The 14835-nt window shown below is 43.4% G+C and overlaps 1 protein-coding gene across 1 annotated transcript in view; it reads left to right on the top strand.

The window, feature by feature from the left end:
• Window positions 1–14231, top strand: part of FBLN5 (fibulin 5) — a 69134-nt gene extending 54903 nt beyond the window's left edge. Inside the window, exons 7-12 of the mRNA XM_040333818.1 lie at window positions 1816–1932; window positions 3155–3274; window positions 4168–4290; window positions 5980–6106; window positions 8912–9107; window positions 13995–14231. Coding sequence (XP_040189752.1) covers window positions 1816–1932; window positions 3155–3274; window positions 4168–4290; window positions 5980–6106; window positions 8912–9107; window positions 13995–14156 — 845 coding nt within the window. The 3' untranslated portion in view covers window positions 14157–14231. The remainder of the gene's footprint in view (window positions 1–1815; window positions 1933–3154; window positions 3275–4167; window positions 4291–5979; window positions 6107–8911; window positions 9108–13994) is intronic.
• The last annotated feature ends 604 nt before the right edge of the window (window positions 14232–14835 follow it).

Genomic DNA, 14835 nt, shown 5'->3' with positions numbered 1-14835 from the left:
AGATGATCCCCAAAGTAGTTAATGAATGATATCCTACATAAGGTATCTGTTGGGGTTGCCACCTGTCCGGGATTCACCCGGACAGTTTGGGTTTGGAATCATGTATCATGCTTCAAACAGGGTTGCTGGCTGCATTTGGCTAAGCTGAGAGTGTTTGTTACACTCTTTCACACTGCCCAAAGCCAGCACTAACCCCCCCTCCCCCCCCAAAAAAACGGAGAGAAGAGAGGGCTTGATCTGCTCCTCTTCCTCCCGCCCCTACACCTCTTTGTTTGCCCACACTCCAATTTCCCAGCGATGTGCCTCGGAAAAGGAAAGTTGGGACCGGAAATTGGAAGTCTAGCAGCTTCAGATACATCTGAAAGAGAGGTGCTGTGGACAGGAGTCTTTTATACAGGTAACAAGCTGAGATTAGGAGCACTCCCTTTAAGAGAGCGCTCCTAATCTCAGCTTGTTACCCATATAGAAGACACCAGGGAGACAGAAATCTTGCTTATAGGGCAGTGATGGCGAACCTTGGCACCCCAGATGTTTTGGAACTACATTTCCCATGATGCTCAGCTATACTGCAGAGTGCATGAGCATCATGGGAAATGTAGTTCCAAAACATCTGGGGTGCCAAGGTTCACCATCACTGTTATAGGGGATCAAATACTTATTTCACTCATTAAAATGCAAATCAGTTTATAACTTTTTTTTTTTTAATGCATTTTTCTGGATTATTTTGTTATTTTGTCTCTCACTGTTAAAATAAACCGACCATTAAAATTATAGACTGATCATTTCTTTGTCAGTGTACAAAATGAGCAGGGGATCAAATACTTTTTTCCCTTACTGTAGCTCACACAGGACCTTACAAGGAGGCAGAAATACACAGTAAGAAGTTATTAAACAAAAAAATAATTACAGGGCCAAAACATAGCAGATGTGTAGAAAAAGGATATCGTTTAGTGTCAACTTTAAATACAAAGAGGCTACTTCCAAGGGATGCCTTCTATCAATGTATTCATTGCAATATATACTGTATATAATGTCCCATAGTTGACGCTAAGCTCAGGGACCACACCAGGCAGAAGTGGCCTTTTGTGTATTTAAAGTGGATTAAATATGAACAAAGCATATAGTGTGTACTTGTCTCAATCAAGAGCACTAAGTGTAATTTCTGCCTGCTGCTTCCTTCCTCTATCAGCATGAGTCACTTTTAAAGTGGAGTTCCACCCTGTTTTTTTTTTCCCAAACATCTAAAAAAAAAAAGTTTTTTTATTTTTTTTATACTTTCCAGAACAGGCGGTTGCTATCCAAAACTAGCTCTTCTGCCTCGTCCTTTGTCGCGGTGTCTTCTGGTGAATGTGGCACGCTGCCTTCTGGGAACTGTGTGTATCCCAGGAGGCAGCCGCCCATTCACAAAGCGCCGCGCGAGTTGCACATGTCCAGTAGCCTTAAGGCTTCACTGCCTGTTTCCCTTAGTGAGGATGGAGGCGCCAGGACCGAGCGATCGCCGTCGGGGGGGCCGACATCGTGGGCGACTAGGACAGGTAAGTGTCCTTATTAAAAGTCAGCAGCTACAGTGTTAGTAGCTGCTGACTTTTTTTTTTTTAATGGCGGGTGGAATCTCGCTTTAAAGCAGCAAATGAAACCATAATGATCCAAAAAGCTTGAACAATCATCATCTAAAATGCTGCCGACACCCTTCAAATCTATGAAAAGCCCAAACGTTTGTTTCTGTTGTGATATAGTGAATTTATAGTACAGGTTCTTATTTATTGTGGTCTGTGTCTGTGGGGACATTCTAAAGAAATGTATTGTTATTTTTAGACATTGATGAATGCCGCTACGGGTATTGCCAGCAGCTCTGTGCCAACGTGCCTGGTTCTTACTCCTGCACGTGCAACCCAGGATTTTTGCTGAACTCAGATGCAAGATCCTGCCAAGGTATGTGGAGCATTAATACAAACCAGATGGGGGATTACAATGAGCAACACATGAGAAATTCTGTATATTTATTGTTCCCTAATGGACAAACTGCATTGATGTCACTGGTCTCTAGTGAATGGATAGGCTGCGTTCTCAGTGATGTCACTGGTCTCTAGTGAATGGATAGGCTGCATTCTCAGTGATGTCACTGGTCTCTAGTGAATGGATAGGCTGCGTTCTCAGTGATGTCACTGGTCTCTAGTGAATGGATAGGCTGCATTGTCGATGATGTCACCGGTCTCTAGTGAATGGATAGGCTGCATTCTCAGTGATGTCACCGCTATCTAGTGAATGGATAGGCTACATTCTCAGTGATATCACCTCTCTCTAGTGATTGGATAGGCTGCATTCTCAGTGATGTCGCTGGTCTCTAGTGAATGGATAGGCTGCATTCTCAGTGATGTCATCGGTCTCTAGTGAATGGATAGGCTGCATTCTCAGTGATGTCATTGTTCTCTAGTGAATTGATAGGCTGCATTCTTGGAGATGTCACCACTCTCTAGTGAATGGATAGGCTGCATTCTCAGTGATATCACCGCTCTCTAGTGAATGGATAGGCTGCTTTCTCAGTGATATCACCGCTCTCTAGTGAATGGATAGGCTGCATTCTCAGTGATGTCACCGCTCTCTAGTGAATGGATAGGCTGCATTCTCAGTGATGTCACCTCTAGTGAATGGATAGGCTGCTTTCTCAGTGATGTCACCTCTAGTGAATGGATAGGCTGCTTTCTCAGTGATGTCACCGCTCTCTAGTGAATGGATAGGCTGCATTCTCAGTGATATCACCGCTCTCTAGTGAATGGATAGGCTGCATTCTCAGTGATATGATTGCTCTCTAGTGAATGGATAGGCTGCATTCTCAGTGATATGATTGCTCTCTAGTGAATGGATAGGCTGCATTCTCAGTGATATGATTGCTCTCTAGTGAATGGATAGGCTGCATTCTCAGTGATATGATTGTTCTCTAGTGAATGGATAGGCTGCATTCTCAGTGATATCACCGCTCTCTAGTGAATGGATCGGCTGCATTCTCAGTGATGTCTCCAGTGTTGTACTATTGTTGTCATTTATTTTTAAGGAATGTATAAGTTTCATTCTCGTAACCACTGCCAACAATATTTTTTAATCAGATGATTTTTTTTTAACAACTGATACCTTCCTGTTTATTTTGTTCATCTAGACGTTGATGAATGTACCACACAGAATCCATGTGTCCAAAGCTGTGTTAACACGTATGGTTCATATTTGTGTCGATGTGAACCGGGATATGAGCTGGATGAAGACGGCATCAACTGCACTGGTAAATCCGTTCAACTAATACAAACTCCTGAGTGTACTGCCTCCTATACACCGTACAATGGGCCAGATTCACAAACGAGATACGCCGTCGTATCTCTGTTTCTAACTATGCGACTGATAGACTCATAGAATCAGTTACGCATAGCTAGCCCTAAGATCCGACAGGTGTAATTGAATTACACTGTCGGATCTTAAGGATGCAATTCTAGGCCGGCCGCTAGGTGGCGAGGCCATTGCGGCCGGCGTAGAATATGCAAATGAAGACTTACGGCGATCCCCGAACGCCCTGTCGATCTAAATCTACGTAGTTTCTGTCAAATTACGCCGCGTAAAACTAGGGCTGAGCCCTAGTTGTCTTAATCCATGGTAAGTATGGCCGTCGTTCCCGCGCTGAAATTTAAACATCAACGTCGTTTGCGTAAGACGTCCGTGAATGGCGCTGGACGCCATTTACGTTAACGTCTAAGCAAATGACGTTGGTGCGACGTCAGTTAGCGCAATGCACGTCGGGTAACTTACCCGACGGAGCATGCGCATTACGTCCGGCGCGGGAGCGCGCCTAATTTAAATGGGACTCGCCCCATTCGATTGGGCCCGCCTTGCGCCGGACGGATTTAAGTTACACCGCTGCAAATTTCCAGGTAAGTGCTTTGTGGATCGGGCATTTAGGCAGAAAATTTGCGGCGGTGTAACTTAAATCGGAAAAGTTAAGTTGCGCCCGGGCTACGTGAATCTGGCCCAATATTCCTAAGTAATGCAGTGGATGTTGGCCACAAAGATTTTTTATTTTCAATGCTGGCAAAGGGTTTTTGTGCTTTCACAGTGTGACCTTTCTGCCTATTAGATCTGAACATTGGCTGCGATTGTGCATGAGATACCTTCTCTTTATTCCAGATATGGATGAATGCAGCGTTTCAGAGTTCCTGTGTCAGGACCAGTGTGTCAATGAGCCTGGATCCTACTACTGCAGCTGTCCGAATGGCTATGTGCTGCTCGATGACAGCCGGACATGTCAGGGTGAGTGACTGGAGCCACAGCAATATAATGTTATAGGTCAGTTGTCTCCAAACTGCAGCCCTTTGCTTGCCTGTTCCTCCCTCAATGTTCCTCCCAATGACCATGCAATTTTTTTCCACTGATACAAGACTCTGTTCCAGTGGCGTTGCTAGGTGGGTGCAGGGGGTGCAGGCCACACCCGGGTGACACCCGTGGGTAGTGGCACCACTAACACCGCTGCTGCCCTAATTGGCTGTGCCTCGCGCCGCTGTGTCCCTCAGCGGAGAGATGGGTACATATAGTGAGAGATCAACAGGACAAATTTAAGGATACTTAGGCAGGATGGTTATACTACCCTGTTTCCCCAAAAATAAGACCTACCCTGAAAATAAAACCAAGCATTATTTTCCAGGAGGGCTGCAATATAAGCCCTACCCCGAAAATAAGCCCTAGTTTAAAATGCTTGTAAAATCCTATAATCTACTATATTACAGTAGTATATAATGTACAATGTGTGTGTTTCTGTAATATAATTGCGGGGAAGAGAGCTCCGGCGGCTAACAGAAGTGCAGAGCGGCACTATAACAAATGTATTGGGCACAATTATATTACAGAAACGCACACATTGTACATTATATACTACTGTAATAGAGTGGATTATAGGATTGTACAAGCATTTTAACTCCGTTTACACTGGGGATTCCTGACAGGCAGGGAGGGAGAGGGGGAGAGAAGACAGCACATTACATGGTAAGACCTACCCCGAAAATAAGCCCTACTGTGTCTTTTGTTGGCATAATTAATATAAGACCCGGGCTTATTTTCGGGGAAACACGGTATTCCTTCGAAATAGGGACGGAATGACCCGGGGGGTGGGAGGAGAGCCAAGCCAGGGGGTGTTTTTTTTTTTTTTGAAAAGGAATTTATAGGGGTAAATTATAAGCATTGTATTTGGCTGTCTCTGTTTATTGTTTTATATATATATATATATATATATATATATATATATATATATATATATATATATATTTTTTTTTTTTTTGATTGTAAAATGAGATTTGTTATAATAAAGGAAAAAAAGTGATTATAAAAAAAAAACACTCCCTTAGAACACACTTAACCCCTACAGGACTCCCTCTACTGAACTATATTATTATATTTCAATAAACCATAAAGTGTTAAAGCAGTATTAAACCCAAATACAAAAATGTAATACATTGCAGCTTACCAATCATTAGATGTGTGGCTGCATTCATTTTCTTTTTTAGGCTTTTTTTCTTTTTTACCTGGTGATCTGGCCAGTAAGACGCCTCCTGTATTAGAGCGCCCCCCCCCCCCACTCTGAATAAAGGAGCACTGGTGGCACCTTTGAAGAGCAGCATTGTCAGTCTGGGGGGGGGGGGGGGGGGATTAGATGTACTAGCAGATTAAGATACACTTACAAATTGAAGCCAAACTCCAGCTCACATTTTATACAGCAGTTACAGCAAATATGTAAAACTTGTATCCCAATAGGAAAATTAAATATACGTAAAGCTGATCATTGTAAGTTTTAAGCAGCCCTGTCAGTGGTAAATGGTCATCCCAGCCATTACATCTAAGAATTAGTAAGCTGCAGTTTAATAAATGTTTGCTTTTGGGTTCATTACCACTTTAAGTTAAAGAGATATTCACTCTTGCAATGTGATTTGTAAATTGTGGTTTTCCCAGATGTCGATGAATGTGACACACGGAATAATACCTGCACAGCTCAGCAGACGTGCCTCAATATCCCTGGAACCTACAAGTGTTTAGATCCCGTGCGATGTGAGGAGCCGTACATTCAGATCAATGATAAGTGAGTACAGGCGAATATGGAGGATGTTTATAAAAAGTTATGACTGTAGAGTGCAGTCAAGAATACAGGGCAACAAATAGGGGTTCAATGATACTTGGCGCTGTACTGTGAGCCTCGTGCAGGTCCGTGTTTTACCAGCACAGGGATGCACAAGTGTTGCGCGTATCATTGTGCCAGCGTGCCATTCATTTTTATTGGGACATGTGGCTGCATGGACACAGCTGCCATGTCCTAATAGGACATGTGGATGAGAGTCCCTGAACACACCCTGTATGGGTTTAGGGACCAGCACTCACCTGCATGTCCTATGAGGACACAGCGGCTTTATCTGTGCACCTGTATGTCCAGGGCTGTCTTTAATATTGATTGGACCCCTGGGCCAAAATTTTCTTGGGCCCTCCCGGATCCACTTATCAACTTATTTAAGGGCAGTGCGGACTCAAGGGGCAGCTGCTTTGGGCCCCACAGCATTGGCTGGGCCCGGGCAGCTTTCCACTTTTGCCCTGCGTTAAAGACGGCCCTGCATATGTTTTTTTTTTTTAACACCCTGCAAGGCAAAGGCATAATGAGCTAGTATGCATAGCAACGGTGCTCAGTCACCTCCTCCGTCGGTGCCAGTGCGCCTGCGCGCCATTGTCTACAGTGCATGCGCCGAAAACATCTGTGTCATTCTTTTGCAAATATCTCCTAAACCATGTAGGTTTAGGAGATATTTGTTGCACCTACAGGTAAGCCTTAATCTAGGCTTACATGTAGGTTAAAGTGGTCTGTAAGGGTTTACAACCACTTTAATGGGATGCCGGCACGGGGGATACAAGCAACACATGTGCATCTCCGTGCTGTGAAAACACAGACCTGCATGGGGCCCACAGCAAAGCACCCATGTAAATAACTCCAGCAGGGTTACATATTGTTAATTTGCTTTAGATTTCTCTCCTTGTGCGATATATTAGACGTGCAATTCGTTTCAGTCCCAATACAAATGCAGACACATTTTTGGTTATTCGGAGATTCAGATGTATCCAAATCTCCGAATGAAATAGTAACGAATTTCGTTTAATTTAATTTTGTTTAATTATTTTCTAACAAATTCCAAATTTTCAGAACTAATTAAATTCAGATTGGTCAAAAAAACATTGACCGATTCAAATTATGTGTGAAGAATAGCTGGTTGGTAAGCAGCAGGCCGGGAAGCCAGCTGCCGCGTCCTTAGACCGTAGTTCCACCCTTAAAGCGTAGTTCCACCCAAAAGTAGAAGTTCCCCTTTAGGACTCCTCACCCTTTTTTTTGGGGGGGGGGGGGGTAGGTACCTAGTTTTGACAGGTACCCAGCTCCCACTTCTGCTCGGGCCGCCTAAATGACTCGAGTGGAAGTTCTTCCTCCCGTCACAGGTCCCAGAAAATTACCCGGTCATTGAAGAAGCTCAGCGCGACATGCACAGTGCGCACCCAGCTATGAAACCGCAAGCTGTCACAGCCGGGTGCCCACACGTGTGATGCTGGGTAGAGGCGAGGAAGAGAACCGAAGGCTTGGGCAGCTGCAGCGCTCGATCCTGGGACAGGCGAGTGTGTTTTTGTTAGCAGCGACACTTTTTGTAGCTTCTGATCATTAATAAACACAAAAACGTCTGGAACTCCGCTTTACCAAACTGACGACTCACTAGCTGTCAGCGGGCTTCCCCACGGACAGCTGAAATATAAAGAAAAGAATGCTGGCAATAAAAAAATTCTGAAAAAAACAAGCAGCATGGGGTCCCCCACCCCAAAATCTATTCCAGACTCTCATCCGAGCATGCAGCCCAGAAGACCAGGAAAGGGGGGGGGGGGTGAGCGAGTGTCACATGCCCTCAACATACCACCACCCCTCTCCCCTCGACAGCACAGTGTCCCGATGTTCTCCTTAAAATCCATACCAGGCCTTTTTTTTTTTTTTTTTTTTCAATAACTTTTTATTGTTATTCTTTAGTGCACATTTCAGCTGTCAGTGGGGGAGTCACTGACGGCTGATGATTAATTGGTTGTTAAGGATGCAGTGTGTCCGAATTCCCGGCCCATTCCCGGCCCACTTAACAACCAGCTATTCTGCACACAGAATTCAAATTGTTCGATCAGTTTTCAACCATTCTAAATTCAAATTCCCCAAAATTTGGAATTGGTTAGAAAACTAATAAACTAAATGAAATGAAACTTAACAAAAACTAGACGAATTCCGAAACAAATCAATGTAACTAAATTATTAACGCAACGAATCGAATGTTTCCGTTCTGCACATGTCTATGCTATATATTTCATCAAATTAAAACTCCAACAAGTTTAATTTTGTATTTAGAATATATTTTGTCTTATTTGATTGTGTGTGTTTTACATGAAGTTGCAGCAGTATTATCCATTAGAATCTTTTAGGAACAGCGCAGTAATTATTTTTTTACAGCTAAAGTGAGTAGACTTTGGGACTTTAGTACATTGGCAATATTTGACTCATGTACTAAACCTCATGCAAATGTAACCTCTGACTGACCCTGGACGCACACTCGCGTTTCTGCAGTGTATTGGCCGCAGATAATCGGCCAGTTTATAGGCGGATATAGCACTTGGAGCACTGCTTCCCCCAGGGGTGGCAATTAGCCATCACTGAATGCACAAAACCAGCCATGGTTATTGGGTTGTCTGAATTCAGACCTGGTAGCCCATCAACTGGCTTCACTTGTTGCTTGGAATAGCTCAAGTACTATATGGCCACATATTAACTAAATTACTATGCCACCAGCATCACAGCATTCTTTTAACTTCTCTTTCTTGATCCTAGTCGCTGTATGTGCCCTGTGGAGAACCCTACCTGCCGGGACCAGCCATTCACCATTGTCCACAGACACATGGACATCTTCTCCAACAGCCGGGTTCCTTTAGATATCTTCCAGATGCAAGCCACCAGCCGCTACCCTGGGGTCTACTACATCTTTCAGGTCAAATCTGGAAATGAGGGGAGAGAATTCTACATGAGGGTAAGAGAAGAATAGAAGATTACACATGAAAACCCTTAATGTCCCCAAACAGATCACATCCTCAACGTGACCGACCACTGTACATGGTCATATTACGATTCTATGAAACTCTATACATAAAACACTACAACCCCCAACATGACCCAATACTGGACACCATCATAATGCAATTCTCCTACACTCTATACATAGAACACTACACCTCCATACATGACCGCCCACTGGACATGATTATAATACAATTCTATTACACTCTATAGATGGAACACTACACTCCTTTCTAGGGTTGCACCGATACAATTTTTTTTTAAGACCAAGTACCAATACCCCCCCCCCCCCCAGTACGCGCCAATATGGATTACAGGTCCTTTTTTTTTTTTTTTTTTTTTTTTTTTGGGGACGGGCGGGGGAGGAGTGGACGGTGTCAGTTTGTTTTTTATTTAATTTTTTTATTATTTTTACAGTTTAAATATTTATTTATTCCAATTCTTTTTTTTATTTTTTTTATTAGCCCTGTTGGGGGGTTTGGTGAGATATCAGACCCCTGAGATCTCCCTTTTGAGACAGGGAAAGGGACTGAGAACACAGATTTTCCAGTCCCTTTCTCTGCAGCCTCAGCTGCACTGAAGATGAATGAACAGAGACATTCACAAACAGAAGCATCATAAATACCATACAAACTAGCATAGACGATGGCAGTGTTTGCGTTCAGAACATAGCGGATGTGCCAAATTGAACCTTTAATGAGAGAGATATGGGTGAGCTGTCACTGGTGTTTCCCTTCAGAAAATGGGGGTTGTCTGGCTGTTATGCTGACATCCTTTGGCTTTAATGCTCAGAGTCACTATCCTGCACACTTGTTTTAGGTCTGTGATTCAAAATATTAAAGCAAGAGTTTAGAATTATAGCGCCCGGGAACTGGCATTTTTGGATAGTGAGGTAAGCCATTTTAGTCTCCAGTCTTCAAGTCTTTCACTTTGAGGGCCGTTCACACCAATTACATTGTGGTAAAGCACAATAAAAATGCATGTTACCGCAATGGGTCGTAATGCACTTTACATGCATTGCTGTACTGAGGTGCAATTTATTGTACTAGCATGCAGTGCAGCACAGTGGGCCTAAAGTGATACTATAGATTTGATAAAAAAAAATAATAAACATGTCATACTTACCGCCACTGTGCAGTTCATTTTGCACAGAGTGGCCCTGAACATCCTCTTCTGGCTCTCTTGGCTCCTCCCCGCATCAGATAACCCCCTCTGGGAAGCGCTCTCCCAAGGGGGTTACCTTGCGGACGCGCTCCCGAGTCCAGCATTCAGCGGCTGTAGCCGCCGAATGCAGGACTCGGTACCACTCCCCGGCGCCCGAGTCATTGGATTTGACAGCAGCGGGAGCCACTGGCTGCCCTGCTATCAATCTATCCAATGAAGAGCTGAGAACCCATGGAGAGAGCGATCATTCGGGGCTCATGTAAGTAAAAGTAAGTAGGTAAGTAAGTAGGATGCATTAAGGTGAAAAAAACGCAAAGGTTTACAACCCCTTTAACTCATAAAAAGCTATCGCGTGCAGTATTTGCCAGCACCCGCCACAACCAGTGAATAGATGGTTAAGGAACTGGAACCTGCCACTTCCTTAACAAACATGACTCATATGCTGTCAGTGGGGATTCCACAAAAGAAGACCCGATATTAAAACAAAAAAACAAGCAGTATGAATTTTGAGGGGGACCCCACACCAAAAAAAATAATATTGGTACCCCTCCAAAATTCATACCAGACCATTATCTAAAGCATGCAGCCCAGTAGGTCAGGAAAGAGGCCCCGAATCACACCAGGCAGCATGCCTACCCCGTCCCACCCATGTTGATGGAGGACAAGGGCCTCTTCCCCACAACCCTGACCTGGTGGGTGCGGGGTGATTTAACGGAATGTGTAAGCCCCCTTTAATAAGGGGGTTCCAAGATCCCACCCCCCTCCCCATGTAAATGAGTATGGAGAGGGGGCAGCTCCTTAACAACTGCAATTTATCAGTACTAGCGCATGTGGTATTATAGTAGCATTTTTTTATTGAATTACAAACAAATGTTTTAGGGAAATGCTAAGAGCGATTTAACAGCTGATCTTAAAGCAGTAGATAACCTTCCGTAAATTGAGCCCAGTGTCTTGTGCATTGCGCTGTGCTATGAATAAATACAGTGGGTATAGTAAAGAATCACCCCCCCCCCCCCAACCAATTCAGCCCCGGAAGGATTTGCCCCCTTAATGACCAGGCCATTTTTTGCGATGTAGCACTGCGTCGCTTTAACTGACAATTGCACGGTCGTGCAACATTGTACAGCAGCCCCCCTAATACTTACCTGAGCCCATCTCAATCCAGCAATGTGCACGAGAGCCTTGGCCGACCGGGACTCTCCCTCCTGATTGACTGAGACACAGCAGTGGCGCCAGTGGCTCTTGCTGCTGTCCATCAGTCTGTTAGCCAATGAGGAGAGGGGGCGGAGCCGAACAGCGGCGCCATGTTTGAATGCGGCTCAGGTGCCCCCACAGCAAGCTCAACAGGAGCTCTGGCAAGGGACCCGAAAAGAGGAGGGTCTCGGCTGCTTTGTGCAAAACCAGTACACAGAGCGGGCAAGTCATTCATTTTGAAGGGGGGTGCCTAATGCAGTGTGCCGCAGTGCATGAAAATGTGTGTGCTGCAGATCACTATGTTGTGGTGCAAGTTGCATCCTAAATATACATTTTCCAAACTGGTAACAAGATAACACCTACCATGACCTCCTTATTATCGGCCCTTATTCCTGTAAACTTTTAAGCTGTCCATATAACTAATGGATTTTCCATGCACTCGGAGTTTACTATATTAGTGCGAGCACACAGTGCGTGACAGGCAGAGAAGCGGATTTTTATAGATCAGTAAATAAATGCTGTTTGAACGGCAACTGTTCACAGCCTGATATGCCGCAGCGTGTGCGATAAACCACCTTGACATCCTATACTGTGTGTCTATATAGAGACTTTTGTGTATACACAGTATGAGATATAGAATTGTGTACAGGAGAATGGAGACCTTGGCAAACATCTCGTTTTGTTGACTTTCTTGGTTAACTACTTGACCTTCGGAAGATTTACCCCTCTTCCTGAATACACAATTTTTGTGATACGGCACTGCGTTATTTTAACTGATAATTGCACGTCGTGCAACGCTGTACCCAAAAAAAAAAAATTACAATCCCCCCCACAAATGAAGCTTTTTTTTGCGTGATAAAAAAAAAATTGTTATATAAATAAATATATATATAATTTATATTTATTATTTTATATATATATATATATATATATATATATATATATATATATATATATATATATATATATATATAATTTTTTTTTACTTTCGGCTATAAAAAATATCAAATTGAAAAAAAGTTAAAAAAATTGAATTTCTTCATCAATTTAGGCCAATATGTCTTCTGCTACATATTTTTGGTAAAAAATCTCAAGCGTATATTCATTGTTGTAGTTAGTTTGCGCACACATTATAGCGTCTGCAAACTATGGGATATATTTTTGGTATTTATTTCATTTTTACTAGTAATGGCAGCAATCGGGGACTTATAAAACGGGACTGCGATATTGCGGCAGACAAATCGGACACCTAACTGACACATTTTTGGGGACCAGTGACACTAATACATTGATCAGTGCTAAAAAAAAATATATGCACTGTCACTGTACTAATGACACTGGCTGGGTGAAGAACATTGATTATTTCGTTACAATGGCATCTGAAAGTGGGTGGGACAAATTGGGCAGCAAGTGTGAACATGTTGTCCTCGACGTTAAAGCGGAGTTCCACTGAAAAAAATAATTCAAAGTCAGCAGCTACAAATACTGCAATACTGGGGGCGATGCGCTGGCAGGACGTTAGAAAAAGTCCTGCAATCAGCATTCTTGGGGGGACGGTGAAGAAGCGGTTGACATGAATAGGCACCGCTGCCAAAGCGCTTCAGCAGACACATTTAACCCTTTATTTAGCCGCTAGCGGGGGTTAAAAGTGCCCCGCTAGTGGCCGAAGAGACAAGGAAAAACTCATATATTGAGAGTCCAAGGGCCGCACACCCCAAAATGTTGTAGAGACAAAAATGGAGAAAATCCCCCCGGGGGCTTTTAAGCGACATATTGTGTAAGGTATATTAAATTCAAAGACATGGAAATATATAAAAAAAAATTCTTTACTAAGTTTCTGTATCACGAGTAATAAAGATGCAGATAGTTGTAATATAAAATACATTCAGGTTACAGACAGTTGGAGACCTATCTCAACAACAATTAAATGTTAAATGATACAATGGAATAATATATAGTGCCATTGATGAAGTAGCTTCCATAAGAATACCCTGACGCGTTTCGACCACAATTTGGTCTTCTTCAGGGGGATTTGTATTCTGGAAAGATGTAAAAAAAAAGTAAGTTAGGATACTAACATTCAAGTAAAATGCTGGCACCCATAGTACAGATAGTGAGGATATATTTACCGCTCGAAGCATATAGAAGGTGACATGTAACCAGAGATGATGGCCGTGGTGCAGACAAAGGATCCCAATATCCCCATGATGAACGTCCCCCATCACTCCAGGCGGGAGTCAACCAAACACAGGCTTGCAGGGAGTCTCGGGTGTGAACCTGCGAGAAGGTTAGTGGCCGAATAGCGGCGCTAAAAATAGAGTTCTCCTTCTTCAAGATATTTTGCCTCTGCCTGGGGGATTCTGATATTGGACTGTTCTCCTGATTGGTATCATATAATTTGACCAAGTAGCAAAGTAAATTATATTTTAATCTTTGTGTTTTATTTGTTTTAAACTGACCTTTTTTTTTTTTTTTCTTACAGCAAACGGGCCCCATCAGTGCCACGCTGGTGTTGACGCGACCAATCAAAGGGCCGCGTGATGTAAACTTGGACCTGGAAATGGTCTCTGTGAACACCGTGGTTAACTTCCGAGGCAGCTCCATTATCCGCTTGAGAATATTTGTGTCTCCGCATCCGTTCTGAGCCAGGTCTTATTAATGTGATGACGTCACCCCCTTTCCTGGTGCGCAGTCTTGATGCGTTACACACCTAGGAACAAAATATATAAAAAATTCCAAGCACCCTCATGTGACCTAAAGCCTAGGCAGCCCAAATCACATGGTCTTAGTCTACCATGAGCACTGTGCTTCACAACATTAGAGGCGTAAAAAGGTCTATTGATTTCAATCAGACAGATCCGGTTTGGGAGGCTTGCAAGGAGAAATCAGGCTCCTAAAAATACAGAGGGGAATTCAATAAAGTACTTTCACTACTTTCCTATTGGTAAAACCCCAGATTCAAAACACCTTGCCGCCAGTTACAAGTGGCTTTACCAACACGCGTGTCAGATTCAGGTAGTTTCTCATAAAAGCCCTGTTTTTCAAAGTGGTTATGGCTCCACTAATTTCGGCAATAATTGCCTCCAGCTCGTAGATAACAAAACTGGATAACATGAAAGTGATACTAAAGTCTTGTATTTTATTTATTTTTTAAATAACAAGCCTGTTCTACGTACCTGCTCTTTGTAGTGGTTTTACACAGAGCATCCCAGATCCTCTTCTCGGGTCCCTCACCGACTTTCCTGGCCCCTCCCTCCAGCCGAGTGCCCCCACAGCAAGCAGCTTGTTATGGGGGCACCCGAGCCACTGCTCTGTGTGTCAAT

The sequence above is a fragment of the Rana temporaria genome, chromosome 13 (assembly GCF_905171775.1).
Source record: "Rana temporaria chromosome 13, aRanTem1.1, whole genome shotgun sequence".
Taxonomy (NCBI): domain Eukaryota; kingdom Metazoa; phylum Chordata; class Amphibia; order Anura; family Ranidae; genus Rana; species Rana temporaria.
Note: the sequence above shows the minus strand (reverse complement) of the source record. Positions and strands in the feature narration are given on the sequence as shown.